This window comes from Glycine max, chromosome 6 (assembly GCF_000004515.6).
Source record: "Glycine max cultivar Williams 82 chromosome 6, Glycine_max_v4.0, whole genome shotgun sequence".
NCBI lineage: Eukaryota > Viridiplantae > Streptophyta > Magnoliopsida > Fabales > Fabaceae > Glycine > Glycine max.
Window position 1 is genome coordinate 50,398,763 of NC_038242.2, and position 20,691 is coordinate 50,419,453.

General features: G+C 34.5%; 2 protein-coding genes across 4 annotated transcripts; one reads left to right on the forward strand and one right to left on the reverse strand.

Moving 5' to 3' along the window:
• The first annotated feature begins 1,220 nt into the window (after window positions 1-1,220).
• On the forward strand, window positions 1,221-5,548 carry LOC100778010 (protein FAM136A). Of its 2 annotated transcripts, none has more exons than XM_006582354.4 (4): window positions 1,221-1,562; window positions 2,862-2,997; window positions 3,440-3,577; window positions 4,454-5,548. In XM_006582354.4, exons 2-4 carry the CDS (start codon window positions 2,872-2,874, stop codon window positions 4,646-4,648), a joined length of 459 nt encoding a protein of 152 aa, XP_006582417.1. In that variant the 5' UTR covers window positions 1,221-1,562; window positions 2,862-2,871; the 3' UTR covers window positions 4,649-5,548. The 2 variants fall into 2 exon arrangements, with proteins under 2 accessions (XP_006582417.1, XP_006582418.1); XM_006582355.4 differs by having other exon boundaries at window positions 1,221-1,550.
• Window positions 5,434-20,001, reverse strand: LOC100527272 (TPR repeat superfamily protein). 2 transcript variants are annotated; one of them, XM_014776134.3, is made up of 16 exons: window positions 19,757-20,001; window positions 19,530-19,658; window positions 19,177-19,306; window positions 18,454-18,647; window positions 17,522-17,773; window positions 13,665-13,781; window positions 12,225-12,392; window positions 11,471-11,664; window positions 10,624-10,870; window positions 9,850-9,934; window positions 9,423-9,532; window positions 8,305-8,529; window positions 7,799-7,864; window positions 6,282-6,376; window positions 6,060-6,143; window positions 5,434-5,739 (listed from the first exon to the last, which is right to left on the reverse strand). In XM_014776134.3, the coding sequence occupies exons 1-15, from the start codon at window positions 19,871-19,873 to the stop codon at window positions 6,062-6,064; spliced, it is 2,211 nt and encodes a 736-aa protein (XP_014631620.1). In that variant the 5' UTR covers window positions 19,874-20,001; the 3' UTR covers window positions 5,434-5,739; window positions 6,060-6,061. The 2 variants fall into 2 exon arrangements, with proteins under 2 accessions (XP_014631620.1, NP_001237339.2); NM_001250410.2 differs by lacking the exon at window positions 5,434-5,739 and having other exon boundaries at window positions 5,763-6,143; window positions 19,757-19,998.
• Between the last annotated feature and the right edge of the window lie 690 nt (window positions 20,002-20,691).

Below are 20,691 nucleotides of genomic sequence, written 5' to 3' on the forward strand. Positions count from 1 at the left end.
TTACTTTTTCCTTTTCTTATTTTTATTAATGTTTATTTAAACTGATCATATATATTTTTGCTTTTTTCTCACTTATTTTTATTTATTCTTCTTATTTTCATTCATCATATTTGTCACCTATTTTTTCTCCCATCAAACGGATCCTTAAAAATTTGTATCATTCCACTTGAAACAATGTTGTTACCAGACAATAAATACTAAAATCATTAATATTAATAAAAAAAAGTACATAGAGTAGAAATGTTAAAATTTTAGTTTAGTGAATTTGAAATACTCCTATTATAATTCATTGTTTGGATATAGGATTTTAACGAATTTAAGTTTACATAAATTTTTAAAAGAATTTTAATAGACTAAAATAGTAAGAATTGAAATTTCATTTAATTGGTAAGAATTTCAAAAATCTCCTCTCACCTAGTAGTCATTTGTTCTCTCTCTCACACGTTTCACAACCCCTATGGTGTCGACAACCTCTTCACGCTGCCACCATCTCAAACCTTCATGTTGAGCCCTAGTCAGGAATCGGATCTGAAGCCCAACCTAAAGCCTGAACCACCTAAATCCTAGCCCATGTTTAAGCGAACCAGGAGTCATGCAGGGAGGTGTTGTTGCTTCGACGAAGACGATGAATGTTTGTGGTGGTGATGAAGAGACCCACAGAGTCGTTGATAAGCACCAGATCTAAAACCACGGTGTTGGCTACAACGATTGGCTACAAGGAAATGTCGATCCTAGCTTGTGGTAGGTGTGGACACAACGACGGTTGAAGGAGGGAGGACCGTTATCGTGGCCACGATATAAAGAATGATGTATTAATGATCATTTACTTTTTTACTATTAAATATCAACTCCGTGCTCAAGTTCATTTACTTTTTTATTATTAAATATTGTCTAGCATTAAAATTATTTTAAATATTTAAATATTTAAAAAATGATTAATATTTATTTTTATTTAATATTGAAATTTTAAGTTTTAAATAAATATTTTAAAATAAAATTTTGAATTTCATTGAAATTGAATTACTTTATCCAAACTAGAAAATTAAAATACAACAAATTAAATTGTTTCATCCAAATAAAATATTTATAAAATAAAAGAAATTTAAATCAAGATCATTAAAATATTGTGTATTTGAATTTCTTAAAAATTTTCAAATCGTTCATTCATACAAAAGGTAAGAGTTCCAAATGTTGATATCTCAAAGGCATGTGATGGAAAAGTTCCTTCCATAGTTAATAGTTATAAATAAATATGGGTAGCTCCTATTTGCAAGGAATGATGCATCTTTCAAAACTTGAACTGTTACAATTACATCACGTGCATTCAAGTTTTTTACCACATTTTTTTTGTTGAACACTTTTTATTTTTTTATGGCGAGAAAAAGAAAAACCCCGCGAAGGGTTTAAACCGTTTGAAACAGAATAGTATAAAAGGAGGAAGAACGCGCAGAAGAGTTTCGAATTTCAATAGCGACGAACGATAGAGTGAGAGAGTGAGAGAGAGAGTTTTCGAGAAGAATTTGCAACAACCAACGCCTAAACCCCCATAGGTACGTTTTCAGGTGAGGGATTAGTATCATCTTCCATTTCTTCGTTCTTCTGCTTTCTTTTTTTATTTCTTTAAGCTAAAATAAAAACGAGTTTCATTTTATGCTTTTATGGTTGCAATTGCATGCAAGCTTCATCTTCTGTAATATTCATGCATGAGAGACACATTATCTGTTTTTCAATGGCATCAGTGCTATGAATTTGATGGTCTTTGATGCTTGATTCTTTGTTTGCCCCTAATTTTGTTTTTGTGTTATGCTTTTATAATTTTTATGGAAAATACAAATTTTCAAATCTGATGTTTGTGATATTTCCTTAAAAATAATTTCAAATGATTTTCCTTCGTATATGAGTCAGATGGTATTTCTGTTGAGAAATTCTTGTCCCTTTCCTATTTTCTTTATAATTCTTTATCTAATCTCTTACTGAAATCTTGTTCTTGCAATCATCTTGGTGGAATTTTTTTTAATTACATATTGTGACTGTCTTCTATATTATCAATTTTAACAATTAACTTGTTTCTTTTCCTCCCTCAAATAAAATAGATTTTTGTTTTTCCTTGTTCTAATCATACTTGGTGGATTTTTTTTTAATTACATTTTTTCATTCTAATGTCAACTCTCAAATTTTTAATTACATATTGTCATTCTAATGTCAACTTTTCAAATTTTTTATGACTAGTCCTTGTTTTTACGACAATTCAATGGGTATGTTTGATGACTAGACCTCGTAGGTTAATTGGTGTTTATTGGATGTTATCATGTTAATTGGAAGTGTAGGTTATTTGTATAGAATATTCTTATTGATTTGACCATGCCTGGCTCTATAGTGCTATTGATTTTCTGCGTGAAAATTCTTTATCCTTTGAATTCAGTACTAGCTGTGATTGAAAAAAGATAAATACATAAAAGATTATGGGTTCATTTTTTTAAGAGATTATGGGTTCATTTGAGAATAACAAAACTATTAGGCATAATTTTAAGTCTTATCTTATAAATATTTCTTGCTTATTCAGATCCTATTGTCTCTGTGATTGTATCTTTTCTTTGTCAAAGTTTAGTTTACACAGTTGAATATTGATTCTATATGTCTGTAATTGCCTCAACTCACTGATTTACTTTGTTTAAAACTATGATATGTGGCTTGAATCTACATTACATATTGTAAATCCTAGCTTTCAGGAATTTTGGTTTGCTTATTATAAAAAAGTCAACTAGATAAAAGGTTATAGTAGGCAATCTTTTTAATAAGCAAACCAGATCATGCAGTTTTTTTATCCTCAAAACTAAGGGTGCAGACCTCATTGTTGACAGTGAGTAACACATGGATAACACAGAAGCTGAAGAGCAATTTGCTTCAGAGATGCTGAGGCCGAAACTCAAAGAATTGGAGGAGGCTGTTCAACCTAAGATTTCCCCTGTCCAAGACTATGCCAGTTTTACTCTTCAGGTTCTTTCTGGTCCTTTTCTGCAACAAGTAATTTAGTGTTTGTTTTTACTATTGGATGCTAGTACTTAATTTTTCCTCAGAAGATTGGATGGTTTTTATGTCTTGATGACAGAAATGGAATAAGAATTGGGACCAGAAAGTTGTATCCTTTTGGCTAGCTGATTTTTGTCACATTATTTCTTGGTTTCTGGTTTTAGTTCAAATTATTGTATGATTCTTCTGGTCTTATAAGTCATAAATGCAAATGACATGGATTTTATATTTCTAGGTATTAAAGGTTTTGACTATCTGTACCTTAAGTCCTGTATTTTCCTTTCCACTAGTTTGATTTATTATACGTTGATACTAGTTTTGCATAAAATGAGCATATGTGATAATTTGTTTCCTTGATAAAGCAGACTTCCAATTCCATCTAGTTGATTGTTTGATTGAATAATTGCAGAAGGATTTTTTTAAATGTGGATATGAGTGCTTTGATAGAAGCAAAAGGCAGGAAGAAGTAAACAATTGTGTCAATAATTGCATTGATCTTCTTACTAAAGCGAAAAAAACTTTGGATAATGAGATGGAAATGTTTGAGGTAAGCTACTCCATAGTTCTGTTATCATATTCTCTCTTAGTTTTATTATCTGTTATTTCTTATTTAAATTTTCAATAGTGTATAAAATTATTAAGGAAAGTCTTATAAACTAAAGAAGCTTTGAACCTATATACAAGGATGATTAATTGGGGACTGATTCTAGGTGGATTCATTGAAACATGATTGAGGTTTGGCTGACATCATACAATTTTATTTTATACTTTCTGGTTCCTGTATGCTTTGATCATCGGCCTTCTCTATTTCCTTTTCTTAGTGTGTTGGTTTTTCTAAATTGTATTTTGTGCATTCCAAATGTGGTTCTTTGCAATTTTCTGATAGTTGCAATCCTTGGAAATTGTTTTATCTGTCTTGGGAGGACGGGAGTCTTGGATTGTTGGCCAGTAAAAAACACAGGTTGTGAAGACCATGGTTATTGAACTTTGACTATTTGTAATACTGATTGTGCAGTTTGATCTGATGATACAAATCAATCATTGAATTGTTAGCTGGCCAAAAGTTTGGTGCTAATTTTTTTTTCTTGAATGAGGTCTCTGTTAACTTGTTGCAAATTCAACTTGCTTTGGTTATCCGCTATGCTAGTCGATGATCCAAATTATTTGTACATTTTGGATGAATTTAGCATCTGACATCCACAGCATGTTCTATTTCCTGCAAATATTTTGACATATAATTAAACTTATCAAACTCCAGAGTTTATATAAACTCATGGAAATTCTGTAAACTCGACTCATAAATTTCAAGAATTTATTTTAATTTTTTTAATTTAAAAATATTAAAATACCTATAAATAATATAATAATTTGATGACCTTATACTTTCCTCTTTGGTCTAACATTGTTTTCAAACATGGTGCAGGAGAAGATGAAGATGAGTACATCATTGATGGTGTGTCTACAAAAGCATGGGGAAGCTAAGCTCCAGCAGAAAGCTGGTGCTGCGCTTGATTTGGTTTCCTGTCTTGACCAGTCAATCCAGGAAAACATCAAGTTTCTGCCACATATTAACAAGCTGAAAGCTGCCTTTGGAATTAGTGACGATAGCTCCTCGTAGCTTATTTTTCCAGGGGGAAAAGACTACTATTGTTAATAGTTTTTAGCAGCTTTTTTTTTTTTTCCTTCCATACATTTTTAACCCCACACGCAAATCAAAGTGGGTGCAAACCAAACTTGCATTACAAACAGATAGTTATGGTGCTTTCTAAATATGCACACTTCCTATAGACTGTAGTTGCATATGGTTAACATTCGAGTACAAGAACTCCAATTTCTCAATATACACCAATCCATTTAAAGAAATGACCTTTCTCAACCACAGCACAGCATTTTGGTATTGTTAGTTTAATATAATCTCATCTCATTTAAAAAAAAAAATCTCAATTTTATATTTTAACAAAAAAAAGTATATCTAATTTTGATTAATCTATAGATCCTGATTTCTGAAATAATATGGTTACATATCGGCGTCGTATCTTTCACCACATCATATTGTTTGTTGATCTCATACAAGACTTACATGTTGTAAAAGTAATGATGGAAAAGTTTGTCCAAATGCTTAATTATTCTTGATGGCTAAATACACTCAATTAAATGACACAATACAAAGAGATAATTAATGGTGTACAATTCACACCAAAAAATATGAACCAAGGCTGAAAAGTAGGATAGTAATTAAGTTATGATAATTTAAACATGGATTATTGATTATCAAGTAATAATATAACAAATTAGATACATGATATGCGATTAATCTTGTATACCTGTATATATATATGTACATACACAATAAACTCAACTTTATAATGGAAGCCACAATCCTTAACTTTAGTACTGCAGCTGTTTTATGATAAATAGCTTTTGTAACATTAAGAAATGGAGTCTGTAACTGTGCCTAAATTCAGTGTAACAGGTTGATGTACTTTCATGATATACACCATATGTTCAAAGATTGCTAGAATAATGCATCGTATTCACCTGCAGGCTTAGTCACTTGATCAGCCTTTCATTTCACCAAGAAATTTCTATAGAAGCAGGCATCTACTGCGAGCTTTAATGGCAGAAAATGTGCCATTTACTCATCCAAAAGTTTTAAGGAAAATTAGGATTCATGTTCAAGCAACCACCTCCACAGTGGAACTGACCCTCCTGTAATTCATCCACTCAGAAAAAAGTCAAAATTTAATATGCATTTGAAAATGCTTATCGATAGCTTATTATGACACAAGCACTTCTGTAAGTGTTTGAGAGAACCTATAAAATTAGCTTATGTGTCCATAAGCTATTTTCAACTTATTTCAATTAACTTGCTGGGAAAACTAAAAAAAAAAAAAAGCTCACAGTTTATATGAAAAGAAGTTAACCCTATATCCTCTTCAATTATTAAAAAAAAAAATCTTATACAATAGTGCTTATATGATAAGTACTTATTCACTAAGCGCTTGATTAAGCTGTTCACTCAAACGCACCCTTACTGTAGTGGAAACTCCTTCTGGAGAAGGTCCAAATTACGACTATCACAAGCTTCCAACATGTCATTCCTAGAAGCACAGCTGGAAAACAGGACGAGATAGAAGGTAAGTCTCGGAAATATAAAATAACAATTAATTTGAATTTTCACTCTCCCATGGATTTGCCTCAGTCAAATCCTGATCTACTTTTCTCTGTTAATTTATATTCTAATATCATACCTCAATGAAATTCTCAAATATTGCCATGCATTCTCTGCTTTTGGATTCATGGCAAGTGCTCGAACATAATATCGAATGGACTCGTCATACATACCCTGTAGGAAATGTGAACGTATAGTAAATTAGTATTGTCATAACACAGTTAAGAGTGAACACCTGTTTTGATAAGTACATCAAAATGATCCTTCAGTGTTTCATGTCAAAAAAATAGCATTAAAGGCCTAATTGGAGGTCAACATTTGGTATTGAAGTACTATTTTAATATATTTATTATTGGAGAACCAAATCAACAATACTTGTAATTTTAGAAAATCAAATTGAGTACTTACTCTAAATTCAATACCAGATTAGTGTAAAAGCACCAATACTAAATTCAAATAAAGACATCAATGTTTCAGAGGTCAACAATAGTCATTTCAGAAACAATAAAACAGTATCATTCATCTAATCATTAGGATACCCTACCTGTACTAAAATTCACAAATTATCAACTGCCTATTCAAACTATAAACATGCATAATTTTAGAAACAAGATTGATTTTTAAATTTTTTTTTAAAAAAAGTCCTTTTAATTTTTATAAAAAGGATTGATGAAGTTAAACACACAAGAAGCCAGATCAAGTAGAAACAAATTCTGCTTATTCTAATTTCAAAAATTATGACAGACAATTTTATTACACAGATCACTAAAGTTTAACAAAATTTCACCTTATCAAGAAATTATTCAATGGGTTTTAGAATTCAAACTTTTATATGTATTAAAATTTAATTTTTCTCTACCAACTTTTTAGCTCTTTCAATTTTGAGATTGGTAGTAGGCATTAGAAGAGTAGCAGCGACAAAAAACTTAGTAGTGAAAAAGTAGCAAATTTGAGAAAGTCAATAAAAAATAGGAAGGCGAAAAATTAAGAGGTGAAAATTGGTATCTTCAGATAACTCTATCATTTTCATTCCTCCATCTTCGACATCTGTTAGAGAATAGAAAGCAACTCTTTGGGAAATTTTGTTGTGTATGGACCCTATCAAAAAACTTGTTTCTTATTTCTCTTGTCAAACAGTTAAAATTTGGTATCTTCATCATATCTTCCTCCTTTCCATTTCCTTACTCGTTACACCCAAACAAATAAAAGGTATATGACTCGTTCTCAAGGCACACAACTGTAGCCTAAGCTAAACTTGTCCAAAATACTTGCAATGCGTTATTATACCACACCAAAAAGAGTCACACCTAATAAGTTCCAATACATTGCATAGATGGATATCCTAATGTACTCCCACCAATGCTACAATGTACTGCCTCTTGCTTTGGAGCAAACATTGAAATCCAGAACTAAATATCATATGAAAGTTGAATATTTCTACTGATGTAGCTGCCAAACACATATTACAGTTTAACACTTGCAGTAGCAGATACCACAAACATAGTAAAACCGAAATGTGACAGGAATGATTGATGATTCTACTTCCAACTTGATATGTCCGATACAAATAAGATAAAAGCCCAGCAGGGAACTGACCTGGTTTGCATAACTGATACCCATATTTGCCCAAGCACGAACATAATTAGGCTTTAAATCCAGTGCCTGAAATGATTATTGTTTTAGACAAAAGGTGAATTCCATCTAAGAGACAATAGATTTAATTAAAAAATAGATTTGTAGGTTTCCTCCAAAAACATGACTTTACAATGCAATGATAGAAAAGGCAGTTAATTTAGGCAGACTGAATTAGAGCATTTGACTGTCTTCTTCATAGATTGCTACAATTTTTTTCATTTTTTTTGTTACTTAGCAAACGAAATATATAATACTTACTCATAAAATTACAGTTGGAAACATCTGTACATGAAAATATAATAAGAACTAGTGATATACATTATACCCTAAAATAAGCTTTTACCAGGTTTTGAAAAGAGACATGACAAACTCCCTAACTTTTAGTTCCATAAATGTCTCGTTCATGGTCACACATTTTACTTGTCAAAATCTTGATACATTAAGTTACATTTGAATGACATAATTACCTGTTGATAAGCCATTATTGCATCAGCACTTTGAACACTGTTTGCTTGTGTTGCACCCAGCTTGTTCCATAGAGAGTAATCCTGCGGCTTAAGTTTCAGTGCTCTTTCAAAAGATGCAATGGCTTTGTCATATTCTCTGGATAAGTTGTACATGACCCCTAGAACTATGTGGACATCTGCGTCATCAGGTGAGAGTTCAGCTGCTTCATTAAATAACCTAGCAACCTGCAAAAAGAAAAATCAACCTTTCGAATTGTTAGATAGTATATTTAATACACGTTAAATATGGAAATAGCTATCACTAGAAATCAGGGATGCAATCACTAAAATTTAGGGATTTGATACATTCTTATGTATTAATGACTGATTTTGTTGTACCCTAATACGTGATTATAAATAAGATGCATGTATGGACATATACAACACACAACATTCAGATATATTTTTTCTATAATCTATATATTATGCTTTAAATAGTTTATTATATTTTGTATTCCTGTTTTCTATAGTTTATCATATTTTATGTTATGTTTTACATTAAAAAAACAATAAAAAAGAAGCTAAATTGGGATCAAATTGAAGCCCAACAAATCAAACCAGAAAAAGAGAAAATAGAGAAAAATGTTTTGCCCAATTCCCTTGAAACCCTAGGAACCATCAGCTTCTTTGATAAGTGTTGGGTGCCGCCACTGTTGTGAAAGTGCAAGTGCAACCCTAATTCCCTATGGTAGATGGTAGAGAACATAGATGGAGGATTACTGAAAGATCGGTGGCAACAAGAGGGATGAGACTAAGGCTGTCTGACGACAGCACGGGTCGCAGCACCCTGCCCAGGGTGCAAATAGACCACAAAACCCGCAAAATGCTAACCCATTTTCTCTGTTTCTTCCTACTCGTAAGGGATTGTCGATCCCACAATTGAGCGAAGTTTAGGAGACAGGACTAGGATTATTGTCTACCCAAAACAACTGCTAAGACAGCACACCTCCATAAGGCTTTTCAAATACATTTGTATGTCATTTAAAAATTATAATGTGTTGTGCATGAGGTTTTTACTGTCCCCACTATATGTAATAATTCTTTACACAATTCCCACTATAAGTAATCAATCCACTTACATCAGCATAGTACAAAGAATCAGCCATCTCAGGCGGGGCAAGTGTTCCATATTTTGGGTGATGGCGCAACCATCCATATAGATACTTCAGAGCAGCTGTTTGCTCCAGTTCTGCAAATATTAGCAGATAACTTAATATTTTATATCTAGGAATACAATGTTTACAAGTCGTTTGCATCAATGCTTTACAAATTCAGCAAAACAGAAGACATGTCCAAACTGGAGTATAAAAATATTAGCTTCCTTAAAGAGCTCTCCAACCTCTACAATTTTCATCAAAGAAAAACTCCAAAAATATGGGTAGGAACATACAAATGAAATTAATTCAAGCTAGCATCAACGCTTGATGTGAGAAATGATCTTTAAGTTAATTTTCTATTATCATTTATGTCATTCATCCACGAAATGAATCAGAAGCAATCACTAACCATTTGTATGACTAACACCAAGAGCAAGAAGCACTTCCAGGTTTGTTGGGTTAGCCTCCTGTGCACGCATCATTGCTGCAATAGCCTGTGTAAGTTTAAGAAGTTTTAGAACATTTAAATTCTAAAGTAAACATTCAAAAATACAAAACAATGGATGGATCAATGCAAAACATGGTTAAGTTGAGATAAGTACTGACACTTAGACTATATAGTAAGGGACAAGGAAGAAGAAAGTGTCATTTTTTTACCAAATAGTCAATATAAAATTACATGAAGTGGCAGCATAAAATGTACATGGAGGATTTGGATAGTGAGTTTATATTAAACAAGGCCTTAGAGGCAGAAAAGCAGTCAAAAATAGGTCACAGAATAATAAGATTTCTATTTAATTACACCTAAGTGCATTCTACCACTTATGTTATGAAAATACCCATTTTAAATTATTATTTGTATATATGAAATGGGCATATACAAATATACCATTCAGTGAATCATTTTTTTCCAAATGAAAGTGGAAGCATAAACTGTATACTATATATCCAGAACCATCATTTGATGGTTTCGGCAAAAGAAGCAAATTTGAATAGCATAATTCATTGAACTGCAATATCATATCTACCATAGACTGTTGGCATACAAATACAAACAAATAGATAAATAGAATTGTTGGTTCAGTAGAATATTTTGTATGGTTCCAGCAAATTGCAGCTACACAATAATGTCATTGCAGAGACACAAATAGGGGGGATTATCATCAATAAGGCATAACCTAACCTGTTGATCATCATCATTCTCTGCATGTGCTATTCCAAGCAGTCTCCACCCTTCAGCATTCTCAGGGTTTTTTAGGACTTCAGCTTCCAATGCTAGAACTGCTTCACTTAAAAGTCCTTTTCTGAATAGATCTTGGCCTTCTTTTAGCGGATTTGGATGACCAACATAAGGATTTAAATCTGAAAAGACATACACACCCCTCGAACTGTCTAACTGCTGCTTGGCAGCCACTTGCTCATTTAGGAACCTTCATATAACCCCCAAAAGAGATTTTGATTAATGAGGGAATAATCTCCTCAATGGCATGTAAAATATTCAAGTCTAAAGCAAAAAATATAGGCATAACCCAAGCAAAAGGACAAAAAATAAAAACAATAGTGAAGGAACAAGAACAACCATTTTTTAATGTTAGTAAAAGAATAATTGTCCTATGGTTACTAAACACATACATAACTGCCATACAACACATCAAATAACTGTCTTATTACTCTCATCTATCCTGTCATATTATTTCACTCCTGCTATGCTGTATGTATAGACATAGAATAGAAACAGCTGTCCTAGACTCCAAGTTTTGATTTTTCACATTGGCTGAAATCTAAATGCCATGTCAATTTATAATAAGATTAAGGGCAAAGAAAATATGTGCTTAGTATATGAATTTCCAAGGGCAATTGTGGCGTTCTCTTGCTTCAATATAAAAACATTAGAAAAAGGGAATCAAGAGTGGTTAAGACATTTCTCTTAAAAAGGAAAAGAAGGTGTTCTTTGTCAATCTATCGGATAAATAGTTCTCTGTTGAAAAAAAAAACAATCGCAATTCAGTCAGTAGGAAAGTTTGACTTACTCATCATATGCTTGTGCCCAACTATCAGAAGTGCTATCCCCTAAGGCTCCTTCACCAAACTGCTGACCAAATTCATCTGCCCAATCATTAACTTTCAACTTTGAGAATTCATTAACCCACTGATCATCAACTGCATCATGCTGCCGTCCTTCACTTGTAAATTCATTCGCCCACTGATCAGGTCCATGATAAACCTTGAATCCACAAGTGAGAATTCAAAAATTTGAGAAGAAGGGCTAGTAAATTAATTAATCCCAATTTGCTATGCACTTTCATGATTTCATTACTTTGTATTTAAATTTAAAATAAAATCAAGTCAAAATTAATCAACTGTGAGATGTATCACAGACTTGCATGAGTAAAAGAGTGGCCTAGTGCATGAAGCTCCCATTATTTTCTTCCTTCTTGTTCAGGAGTATTTTAATATTCCCTTGACCTGAACATTCCCTCTCTTTTTTCTAATAATCATTTTTATTCTATAATGCACCTAAAATAAAGTGCAGCAGCTGTGTCATTTAGAAGTTATTACATAAGTATAAATACTTTGGAGTTTAAGATCAGTGTTTCAAATCACAATCATTCAGCGCCTTTTCAGAAAGCTCCCCTATTTTTCACTTAGTTTTATAACTGAATATATTCTTAACCGTAACCAAAAACTACTTCTTGATATATCTTAGCTTTATAACTGAATATATGCCAGTCAATAATATAAAACACCTGCAAAATAATATGGTTCCAAGCTCATTGGAGATACCTTATCATTCAAAAATTCTCCAGCCCATGCATGACCATGATTATATTGCTGATTGTATTCTGTTGCCCAATCTCCAGATGCAGGTAATGCATTCTCTTTAACTTGATTGTCATCAATAATCAACTCACCACGGCTCATCTTTGACACAAATTGAAGGAATTTTGAGTTCTGCATACCACCAAAGCATGTTACTGAATTTTTCTTTTATTTCGAGGAAAGAAATGCAACAAGAGAATAAAATATTCTTCTTAACAAGGGCACATGAATATAACACAGTAAAAACAAGCTCACCAACATTCAACAGAAAGTTGTTATTCCATACACATGCTTTCAAGGATATCCTTTCATAAACATTATGACATAGCTCAAACAGATTCTGTAAAACCAATCTTTCACACTTTTTCCCTCCTCAATCTTGTCATCTCTCTTTTCTTTATTTTTAAATGATTGGATAATCTATAGAAAAAGGAACAGCATTCCTAACGCAGCCAAAGCACAAGAAAAATATAACAAAAAAAATAAAATAATGCAAGGTATCAACTCAACACTACCCAGTCCCTTTGAAAAACAATAATGAAAACCCCAGACAACCATTAGCTTTAACACGAAAGGAAACCAAGAACACTATTCTATGTCAAAGAATTCATGATAGCTGAGATACCATCTCAAAACTCAAGCATTACATCTATCCTTGAACATCAAATATCAGCATATCAATGGAAGACTATTCCCATCAATTTACTCCTGCTAACATATTAAAAAATTCAAAAAAAAATCAAGAATAATTCTCCAGCATCCGGCATTATAAAATCAACGAGGAATTACTGTAAATGTTAACATAGTAATTCCTAAAACTCATGTTGCCCTAAGTAACTTAGAGTCATGTCATGAATCATATTATTTTCACAAGCACCAAGTGATCTTCCCCTCCTGTAAATATTAGTACTACCATTAGTCCACTACTGAATAAATTGAATATAGGTGATAAATCAAATACATTTTAATGTAGCATAGATAGAATTTGTGCAAGACCTAAAATTTGTGTCTTGAGCACATGAAATTCAGGCCAAGGAACATAATAACCTTATGTCTCAAAGTTATCAAATTCTTCACACAAGTAGAAAATTTAGCTAAATTCAATATCTATCCACAATATTCACTTACAAGATTCACTACTCATATTCTTAAATTTGCAAGAGTAAACAATTATCAATTAGGGGATTAATGTACAAATATTTCTCCCAAATTTCACATTTTATTTATCAAACAAAACAGTACACACAGAAAAAACAAACATAGTGAAGAAAGGGAGAGTAAATTAGCAAAAAGTCAAAAATTAATGAACTTCTATCTATTTTGATATCTCATTTGAAGTACTGGAATGGAATTATTTACATGCTGGTTAAATAGAAATATAGAAGTCACGTAAAGCAGAGAAACCTGAAATTTAGGGTCACCATTTTGGGCCAACGTGTTTGCAAGCATACGAGTCTGCTCCCTTGCAGCAAAGTTAGACATGTTCATACCTCGCATTTGATCTACTGATGACAATTGGGACTGCAAAAATAAATAGGAAGAGAAAATAATCTTTATAAAAAAAAGATTAAATGAATTACAAATAATAATTTATACCGAGGTACATTGAGAAATTGATTATCTACAACTACCAGTATAATCCAAACCTACTGATACCAACATCAAGACCTGCATAGAAACAATTGCATGAAAGATATATTGTATGAAACAAGAAATGATGCCTCCCTCCATTTTGAGTTATATGTTCTTTCATGACCTGTTTATTTGGGATGTTCTGATTGAAATTAAAATAATCTCAACAACAACAACAACAACAACGCCTTATCCCACTAGGTGGGGTCGGCTACATGGATCAACTTTCGCCATAATGTTCTATCAAGTACCATACTTCTATCCAAACCATTAATTTCGAGATCCTTTTTGATAACCTCTCTTATAGTCTTTTTGGGTCTTCCTCTGCCTCGAATTGTTTGTCTTCTCTCCATCTGGTCTACTCTCCTTACTACAGAGTCTACCGGTCTTCTCTCTACATGCTCAAACCACCTAAGTCTATTTTCCACCATCTTCTCTACAATAGGCGCTACTCCAACCCTCTCTCTAATAGCTTCGTTTCTAATTTTATCCTGTCGAGTCTTACCACACATCCACCGCAACATCCTCATCTCCGCTACACCTACTTTATTCTCATGTTGGCTCTTGACCGCCCAACATTCTGTTCCGTACAAAATTGCCGGTCTTACCGCAGTCCGATAAAACTTTCCCTTTAGCTTGATCGGTACCTTTGCATCACATAACACCCCCGATGCTTTTCTCCATTTCATCCATCCTGCTTGAATGCGATGATTCACATCCCCTTCAATTTCCCCATCATCCTGTATTACAGACCCAAGATATTTAAACCGTGTGACTTGAGGGATAATATGGTCTCCTATTTTCACCTCTGAGTTAGAAACCCTCCTTCTTTTGTTGAACTTACATTCCATATACTCCGATTTGCTTCTGCTTAGGCGAAAGCCATGTGTTTCTAGAGCTCGTCTCCAAGTTTCCAACCTCTCATTCAACTCCTCCCTCGACTCTCCAAGGAGGACTATGTCATCTGCAAAAAGCATGCATCTCGGCGCTATCTCTTGGATTTGTTCCGTGAGGACATCCAGAATTAAGGTAAAAAGGTAGGGGCTAAGGGTTGACCCTTGATGTAAACCAATTGTGATGGGAAAATCGTCTGACTCTCCACCTTGTGTCCTAACACTAGTCGATACCCTATCATACATATCTTGGATAGCTCGAATATATGCAACCCTAACCCCTTTCTTCTCTAGAGCTTTCCACAAAATCTCTCTAGGCACTCTATCATACGCTTTCTCCAAGTCAATAAAAATCAAGTGCAAGTCTTGTTGGGCCATGCGATATTGCTCCATCACCCGCCGTAATAAATAAATCGCTTCCATGGTCGACCTTCCCGGCATGAAACCAAATTGATTCTCAGTAACTTGAGTCTCCTTTCTTAATCTCCGTTCGATCACTCTTTCCCATAATTTCATGGTATGACTCATGAGCTTGATTCCCCTATAATTTGCACAATTTTGTATATCCCCCTTGTTCTTATAGATTGGCACTAACGTGCTTCTCCTCCATTCCTCCGGCATGCGTTTTGACCTCATAATTTCGTTAAAGAGTTCGGTGAGCCACTCAAGACCTCTATCTCCAAGAGTTTTCCACACTTCAATAGGTATGTTGTCTGGCCCCACCGCCTTACCATTACTCATTCTTTTCAACGCTTCCTTTACTTCCTGTTTCTGAATCCGACGATAGTACTTATAGTTCCGGTCCTCTTCTCTTGTGTCTAGACTGCTAGAGTCATATCCATATCCATCATTAAATAAGTTGTGGAAATACGCCTTCCACCTTTCCTTGATATCTTTTTCATGCACTAAGACTTTGCCTTCTTCATCCTTAACACACTTTACTTGATCCAAATCTCTAGTCTTCCTCTCTCTACCCTTAGCAAGCCTATATATAGATCTTTCTCCGTCCCTGGTTCCTAGAGCTTGGTATAGTCCGTCAAAAGCTTGGGTTCTTGCCTCACTCACCGCCTTTTTGGTTTCATTTCTAGCTATCTTATACTTATCCCAAGTTTCAGAATTTCTACACCTAGACCACTCCTTGAAACACTCCTTTTTTACTCTAGTTTTGCTCTGAACATTTTCATTCCACCACCACGATTCTTTACCCCTAGGTCCAAAACCTCTAGATTCACCCAACGTCTCTTTAACCACTTTAATAATCTCTTGGGACATCTTGTTCCACATATCATTTGCACTTCCTTGTGATTGTCCACACCAACCCTCTCATATCTTTTGTTGGAAGATTCCTTGTTTCTCACCCTTCAAGTGCCACCATTTGATCCTTGGTGCTACCAGAGGACTTCTTCTCTTTGCCCTATCTGTAATTCTTACATCCATAACCAAAACTCTATGTTGGGTAGTCAAGCTCTCTCCCGGGATAACTTTACAGTTCAAGCAATACTTCCTATCAGACTTCCTGATAAGGAAGAAATCTATCTGAGAACATGTCCCTCCACTTTTGTAAGTGATAAGATGTTCCTCTCTTTTCTTAAACCATGTATTGGCTATAGAAAGATCCAAAGCCTCCGAAAACTCCAAGATGGATTTACCCTCCCCATTCATCTCCCCTAGGCCAAAACCCCCATGCACCCCCTCAAAACCTCTAGCCACGCTACCTACATGTCCATTGAGATCCCCTCCTAGGAAAACTTTCTCTCCTTGGGGTATATCCTGAAGTACCCCTTCTAGATCCTCCCAAAATTTTACCTTAAAGTGTTCTGCTAACCCAACCTGAGGTGCGTACCCACTAATAACATTAAAGGTGTCCTGTCCCACTACCAATTTTAAGACTATGATACGATCTCCTACTCTTCTTACATCCACGACATCCTTCTTCCACTCCTTGTCCACAATAATCCCTACCCCATTTCTTGATCTGATTTTTCCCGTATACCACAGCTTAAATCCCGAGTTGTCTAATTCTTTCGCTTTTTCACCTGTCCACTTAGTTTCTTGTAGACACATAAAATTGATCTTCCTCCTCACCATAACATCCACTAGCTATCTCAACACATAAAAGAAATCAAACAGTCAGATATATGGCATTCCCCAAATGGCTCTTTCCTCCTGATATGTGTGCTATACACAGGTGATGGATGCCAACATCAAGACCAATGAAGAAACAGGGCATTGCATCAAAGTTCAGAAAATTATATGGAAGTGAAGCCCATCGACAAAGAAAAAAGGCAGGGACGGTGAAAACTGAATTTTAGAGGAATAGACCTACAATGGTAGAAAAGGCTGTAGAAGCAACATCGTAGTCCAGGAAAATCTAAAATCAGAACTTTTTTTTTTACAAAGAGTCTAAAATTAGAACTTGGGAGTGATGCTAAGGAAGCAATTTCCACTGACTAATTATATGATGAACTTGTTTCAGAGATTCATGGATTGACCAAAAATGGGTATTGCAGGTCTAACATTATTCAAAATTCTGAGTTTACAAAACTTTGAAACAGAAATATAAGAGTAAACCTACAATGTTTGCTTTAGCAGTCAGTCCAGTATAACAAGTCTCCTCAATAGAGTTCAAGGATCTCAATTTCATGTTAATAGACTCAACACTAAATTAATTTGCATATAAAAAAGAGTAAGCAACTTCAAATTATAGCGAGAAATAGAAAAGTAAAGACTTCTCACATGTTCAAATTCAGACACCCAACCATTTGCACCATACTGTTGCTCAAATGAGTTAGCCCATGAATCGGGATTATCATATTTCTCCCTTTGTTGACTAAATTCAGAAATCCACCCGTCTGGAGCAGGAGGACCAAGTCTCAGGTTACCTTGAGACTCATTCCAGTAATCCTCAAGCTCCCGAAATCTTTCAGGCATAGGTCCCTTACCACGGACACTGCTGTCAATATCTAGAGAGCATAGAAGTGCATTTACCTGAAAAGTAGTTACATGTGATGAGTTCGGAGTCAAGCTATCAAGCAAAAAGAATATAGGCAAAGACAATATTTTATTTTAGGACAATGTACCAAAATATCTGGAAGAAATCATTATTGATCACATGTATATTGAACACATGATCACTCCATATGCTTTATAAAAGGAAAGGCTGGCATACTCTAGAGTAAGAGCTTCTCAAATTTCTGAGTAAAATTTTGGCGAAGGTATAAGTGATGCTAATAAACCTTTGACTCAGTAAAATAAAAGGTCAGCCAAAGTGCATGAAGAAACAGCTACGGTACAGGAGCAACTCCCAAGCCATCTAATCCAGGTTTAATTTGCAGCCAAAATATAATTTTTAAAATCATTTTAACAAAACTTGAAGGAAGATTACATGGGAAGAACCTCTTGTGCAATCACACCAGAGCCTAGGTGAACACCCTTGCACCTAATCAGTAATCCAAATTGAACTTAAATCTCTAATACACAAGCAACTAAATTGTTTCTGTTACTCTTTTCCCTAAATGACCAATTCATATTTTAGAACACTATGCTCATTTGCATGCAATAAACTAAACTAAGAGAGACCATGTGAAGGCTTCCATGAATTTCCTTACTAGGGCATCAATAAACTAAACTAAGAGAGACCATGTGAAGGCTTCCATGAATTTCCTTACTTGGGCATCAATAAATTCTTCGCTTTTATCCACAAAGAGATGCCTGGCCATTATGCTGCTGCGGTCACGTATGCATTGTTTATCACCTTCAGATAAACCCAACATCGGAAGTGGAGCAGGATGAAAAGGCACTCCACCACGGCTGCTATCAAGAAATGAATGCAAAATGTTTGATAGAACTCTCTGCGGTGTCCCTGCAGAGATAACAACATCAACTCCACACCTCTTCTTCTATGTTCATTATTTTGAAGCATCCAAACAACATAATTGAGTCCACAGCACAAATGCCACTAATTACAGCACTTCAACTCAATCCCACACCATGGCAAGTCAAAAGAGTACGATTGTTTTCTAATAAGAGTTGTTTGGTTTGTTAAAATATTTTATGTTTTCCAAAGTTTACACAGGAAAAGGAAGACAAAAAGTAAAAAAAGAAAACGCTAAAAAATTGTTCACTTATTCTTGTACAAGAGGAACGGCAACACACTCTCTACTGTTGGTTGAAATTTGTTGGAAATCACAAAACTGTGTAGGCCACACTCTTTATTTAATGAAACACACTCATGATTTTATAGTTTTTACTAAATTTTAACCTACAAGAGAGATTGTGTTAAGAGAAGTGTGTTGCTAACACTCCTCCTTGGTACAAAGTACAAACTTTTGAAAACAGAAAACATTTTTCTCATACCAAACAACCCCTAAACCAATCCAAACACAACCTACCATCCAACGGCGGCTGTTGAATCCCCGGTGGCAGTTGGCGCATTTGGGCAGCCGCCCCATCACGCTGTATCTCATCCCATGTCTCCTCAAGGCCAGTGGAGCCACGGAACCTATGCAAAAACTCCGAAGCCTGTGGTTCCGTAAAAAAAAAAAAAAAAAGTCACTTGGATAATTCATTAAGAAGTATCATAACAATAGGAGTGGTGAAGGGAGAAGGGAAGGAGAGAGAGGTGGTGGGTTGGAATCCCCTGCTAACAAAAACTAGCAATCCTAACAACTAACATTTGCCAATTAAAAAAAGAAGTATCATAACAATCAATCACAAGCACACAAAAATCCGAACCAAACCGAACCTGGGAGTTTAAATTCAATAGAGGCTTATCGAATTCGGAGCCGGGAAGCTGATTGGCGGGGAGAGCTGTGGAGTAAAATTGGGAAGCAGGGTCAGTAGGAGTGGATGTGGGAATCTCCTTCAGCCTCTCCTGTTGTGAGCAAAATAAAATGAGAAATTAGTGAATAAATGAATGAAATTAGAGAGTGAAATAAAGAGAGAAAAAAGGGAAGAGAGGGTGTAAGATACCTGAGTTTTGGACGAAGAGCCAATAAGGGCGTTGGCGAGGGAAGCGAGAGGGTTTGAGGAAGAAGAAGAAGAGTCGCCACATGCCGCGGCACCAGAAACGAGGTCGCGCATCGCCATGGTTGCCAACAAACTCTTGAACTACTATTCTTCTTCGAATTGGAATGGCGGTGGCTGTTTTGTTTGTTTGCTTTGGTCTGTCTCTGTCCTTCTTCCCCTCCACCGGTACCCTCTTTTGGGCTGTTTTATTATCTCTATGTGCGTGCCTATGCTTCTTGTCATTTTCTTCCCCTTTTTTTTTTACAATTTTTTATTTTTAATAGGGAATGGGATTAAGAATTTAGGATTGGATTAAAACTTGTGAGTTATGTCTGAATTTTAAGGATATTTTGATTAATCCTTTATAATCAATAATTAATATTTTAGGTTTATAATGAATAATTTAAACTGTGATATAAGATTATCTAATTATTAATAAAAAATAAAAACTATTGAAATTTATTTGAGATAAAATAGGATAAATTGAAAGAAATATTCAAGAAAAGTAAGTATATGAGTAAGAACAATCATCACAAAAGAATCCAACATTTCTTACCATATATGACCTCACATGTTGTCATATCTTTGTTGGAGAAATAAATGTTATTGTAAACAAACTTTACAAAAGGTAAGTACCTATCCCAACTCTCCTAAAACACAAGCCCTGAGGATGTCTTCTAAGGTTGGGATAAGTAAGGATGGTAAGCTATGCTAAAACTAAGCTTGATACCTAAGGCTTGGTGAAGTGCTTTAACAAAAAGGTAAATCTAGAATCCTTGTTAACTAACATTTCGTATAACCTCACAATCTCTTAAAAATAAATCTTGGACAACTTCTCTAAAGAGAAAGTGGCCTAGATAAGTGATCAGACTTAAATATCTACATTATTACCTAAACAA